The following is a 4,720-nucleotide window of genomic DNA, read 5'->3' on the forward strand; positions in this document are numbered from 1 at the left end:
CAGGTTATCTACATCATATATGTACAGGGCTTTACACTCCTTTATATTGCAGTTCATGACAATGACAGAGAAAACACACACACAGACTAAATAGCACCTCGTGAAATCAGCAGAGACAAAGTGATGTCAGCTTTGGTTCTCAAAATGCATTGCTCACCAGCAAGAGCACCATCTGCCTGATTCATCTGGTGTAGTCTTCAGGGGTTCAGCAGCTACACAGACCAGAGGGTTCATGAATGAACAACGCTAATGCTGTAGTCAAGGTTTGTTGGTAGTGGTGAGGAGTGGACGATGGTGATGGAGAGACTAATCATGTTTTGGCATGATGTACCCTCGTGGATATCTGCATATTTCCTTGTAGCTCTCACAGCTCATCCCCAACATGTTGCTTCCTGAAGGCATCACCGGTCAGTTTCTCCTGGGCCTCCTTCATACCGGACACAACTTCAGAAGAAAGTTAACACAAGATGTGCGGTTAATAATGTAAACAATCTCCAGCATCGTCAGAGCACCAAAATGCTTAGAACTAATGAAGACATTACAATGATTACTCAGTCACAAATAATGGTACTGATTTCAATTCATACACAAAAATGAATATGCAACAACAATGATTACCTTGATCTGCATTGCTGTAAAAGTACTTGTAGTTCGGGTTCCCATTTTTGTTGGTTATCTCACTGCGAACTTTGCCACTAGGGTCTAGAGCAGACACAGATGCATTACTGACCCTGAGGGAATTGAATGCATTGCATACCAATGTACTGTACACGTACTAGACAGCTGTGCACATGATTAGTATTGTGAATAAGACCTAAATGCACCTTAAGCATTATTAAATGAATTACATTATACTCAATAAACACGGTCATCCAATGTGATTTACATTTGTTTAGCATACAGGACACAGTCCATAGAAAAGTGTGAGGTTTAATGCCTTGTCTAAGGCCCTTTATCCACGAATGATTGTGCTGGAAAATAGAGTGGGATTCTGACTTGCGACCAAGACTGATCAAGACAAACGGTACATAACAAGGTTTCACATTTTTTTTTAGGAATCCATCGATCAGAGGGTTGCAACTCCGAAATAACACAGGAAACGTTCTAGACAGAAACGTTTTGAATACTCATTTCAACCAGACATGCAGCCTGAAAAATAAAGATGATGCGTTAAATCATTTACCAAGAAAAAGAATTCTGGGAATGTAGCCGCCATCTGGGCTGAACTGGTCGTCTTTAGGTTCCTCCTCATCCTGATAACATGACAAAGACACACCATGATGAATGATACTATGAGAGCATACGGCGCGACCTACTGTCCGACAAAACAGTGGTTTCATGGTGTCCGGTCGTGGGTAGTATTACAGACTCTGAAAGGAGTTATCCAAGGGGGAAATTGTTCTTAGTGTGGGAGAACCCTGAACAAACCTCACTCTCACATGAGATTTTTGGCTTCGGAGAACACTTACAGACAGGTGTCTATTTCATGTTTGATTGTTTGTCTTGCCATTTTCAACAGACTGATTGTTCTTAGTCTCCCGTCTTGTCAGTGACAATAAATCTGACCCCAATTGACAAATATGACATTATAGTAACATGCATTACAGTACATTCTCAAACACGTGAGCACTTACTTCAAGATTCACCATCACAAAGTTGTGGGCAAGTTCGGAGATGTCTTTTGATTCAGCAAACTTTGGCTTCAACGCTAAAAACGAGAGGGGACAAAGTTTGCAGTGACTACATTCCAGTTGTAAACATTTTTTTTTTTTTACCTTCTAATCTCCATTAGTAGTTTTAATGACTTACCTTTGCATGCGCCACACCAAGTCTTGTGAATGATCACCATCAGAGGCAGCCCACTGCAGAAATATGCCAAACAGTCATACATCAAGTAGAGATAGCTGAATTAAACTAGGAGTATTGTTATTAACAACATAGTGACTCTATGTGGTTCATCGTGTCTGTCTACACGTCTTAATAAGAACATAGTAAAACACCACACGTTTTACCCTTGCCTTCTCTGCCTCCTTTTTTCCCATCTTCTAAGGAACGCCCAGTTGATATGGTCCCTCCATACACCCCTAAAAATTTAACACAATGTAAAGGTGGCTTCATGATGAAGGCCAAAGGTTTGGGACCTAGTCGTTGTGCGCGCAGTTCTACACCATAGTATTTAGAGAACTACGAGTACCCTGCCATTAAATAGTCACGCCCACAAGACCCAAACACAGAAATGAATCGACAGCTTGAGGGCTGGGGCCACATTGATTCGCAGAAAGAGACTATTCATACTACAACTAACAGTTACAATGACTCAGTTATCAACCGCCATAGTCCTGCAGCAGAAACAAACTTTGGCAGAACATCGTTATTGTAACCTGATTCAATGACTTCGACTAGTCCCATGGGTTTGGAAGGAAAGAAGAAAGTTAACAACCCTTACAAGGGTTTGTTACTGCTGCTGTGTTAGCTGTTATCCAGATGTAGCGGTTAGCTGGCTACACTAGAGAGAGGCTATTTAGCTACAAGGCCATTGCAATCCGACTGGAATGCTGTATCGCGAGCTCAAACAAGTCTCTGGTCGGTGCTTTATATTATGTTAGTCAAATGAGAGATTTACATCAGAGTTTTAAGTGTGTGTGTGTGTGACTAGCACCCAGTCGCTATCGTAACTAGCTCAATGAAATTAATTCACTGAATTTTCCTGCATTCCATGTTAGCTAACACTGGTTCGTGAAACTCACCTTTTCCATTTCCTTCAGCAGAGGGGAGGACTCTTTTTTGGTTTTCCCATAACTGTGATTACCAGGGGAAAACATGGTTAGCAAATGAAACATAATGCTATTTCTTCCTCACTGAAGGACATGCTATTGTCAGGTACTTCTCAACTAGCATGGTGAAACTTCACCGTTAAGCTTGCCCCTACTACTACGGAAACAAGAGCACAGCTCTGAAACAGATCACAGCTCTCTTCCCAGCCAATCAATCGAATTTACCGGTTTGGATTATCGTGACACTCCCGTAGCGACAGATTAAAAAACACGGGACACTACAACAAGACATGATTGGGTTAGAGTTTAGCGGCAGTCCCCACACGCATTTTTTGTTCTGTCTCGCATCTGGTCTCAGGAGTTGTTGAAGGCTATCTTCAGAGCAAGGATCATTATCAGGAAGGATAATGCACCTTTCCTCTATGATTCATAATCTTCTAGAATAACGTAAGTGACCCCTATCCTCGGAATTGATTGTTAGTTAATTGTGATGAAAATGATTATCTGGTCTAATTGTCAAAAATGATTACATACTTCATTAAATTTGGAAATAGATGCATTCCATTCACAATGTCTGGACCTACTTATTTATGGATTTCTATTCAGCCTCATTCGGCTGCCTTTCATCGCACTAAACAACTAATCTTCCGAGTGGCAGAGAGCCCGTGGTGTGTGTGGAGCTAGCACTAGAGCTCTAGACTGGGAAAGGAGCCAAGCACTGAGGTTGTGCCAGGCAGCTCAAGAAGATTCACTCTCAGCTCTCTGGCTCAGCCCCCCAGCCGGAACCTCTCTGCGTCTAACTCTCTGGCAGAGACACCCCCCGGGTAGTTTAGCAAGGCCCCGTTCGCATATGAAGATGCATTCTGGGATTGGATTGAGAATGGCTGTTGGCCTGCTGTGTCCCGTAGTTCACAACTCGCTTTACCTGATGAAGTGAAGGGAGCTGAGGGTTTACGGGCGTATTCAATGTATTACATATTTCATTTTGCTTAATGGACAATGTTTCCACTATTACGCGTTGCAATCGGTTTATAAAGAAGCTACAAACGGGCACAGCATACTTTCTCGTCCCTTGCACCCACAAGGGGTGCAAAACACAAGAGATATTGGACACGTTCAACGGTATGTGTTTGGGTTTAACTAGCTGTAAGTTAGCTATCAAATTGTGATAAGTCTGAAGTTGAAGTCATGCTAACAACAAGCTGTAAAAAAGGTCAAAAATAAGTCACTCACGCGTGACTACTTCGCACAATGGTATGATGCAGAAAAGTGCTTAGGGAAGGGCAGATGAAATGACAGCAACATTGTAGCCTAATCGAAAATGTTGCAGGGAGTGGCAGGGACAAGGTCATTTTTTAACATAATGGATTGACAGGACATTTGCACAGCCCAGTGCCAGGTCAGATGAGAGAGAAAATGCATCTAAATATTTACTCTTTCAAGTGTTTTGGGTCCAACATTTTGTCAAGCGTGTGCGCATAACTTTCCTGTGTGGCACTTGCAAATCACAGCCGGGAGGGCTTCCTGTTAAGCAAGCTGTCACTCAGTTCACTAAACCGAAGTCATTCAAGTCTCTTTACTAAACCCACATTATGCTGAAATCTTTTGGAACCAAGCAATACTGTTTCGCAAATCAATGTATAAGAAAATGTTTCGCATGGAAGAGTCAGGTTTATCTAATCTAGTACAGTTCAGTGCGTGGGCGCAGATTATTTCCTCATTTTACAAATCTGATCTGACCGAAGATTTGTAATCTGATGAGATGTTATTTTGCTTCATCGACCCATTTTGAATTTCAGGTGATGGTTGTGATTAGTTTGTCTGTAGACTTCTCCCCCCCCCCACACACACACACAAATTACCTTTTGCAAATGTATTCAATCATCAACAATAACACCATTAGCAGAACAATCAAAGGGAATGATGTAGTGCTGTCTGGGTAGCCT

General features: G+C 42.0%; 1 protein-coding gene across 1 annotated transcript; it reads right to left on the reverse strand.

Moving 5' to 3' along the window:
* Positions 1-6: 6 nt before the first annotated feature.
* On the reverse strand, positions 7-1,892 carry LOC134442598 (thioredoxin domain-containing protein 12-like). Its single transcript, XM_063192660.1, has 5 exons — positions 1,810-1,892; positions 1,635-1,708; positions 1,184-1,253; positions 619-702; positions 7-444 (listed from the first exon to the last, which is right to left on the reverse strand). Exons 1-5 carry the CDS (start codon positions 1,889-1,891, stop codon positions 365-367), a joined length of 390 nt encoding a protein of 129 aa, XP_063048730.1. The 5' UTR covers position 1,892; the 3' UTR covers positions 7-364.
* Positions 1,893-4,720: the final 2,828 nt, after the last annotated feature.

Source organism: Engraulis encrasicolus, unplaced genomic scaffold (assembly GCF_034702125.1).
Source record: "Engraulis encrasicolus isolate BLACKSEA-1 unplaced genomic scaffold, IST_EnEncr_1.0 scaffold_1816_np1212, whole genome shotgun sequence".
Lineage (NCBI taxonomy): Eukaryota > Metazoa > Chordata > Actinopteri > Clupeiformes > Engraulidae > Engraulis > Engraulis encrasicolus.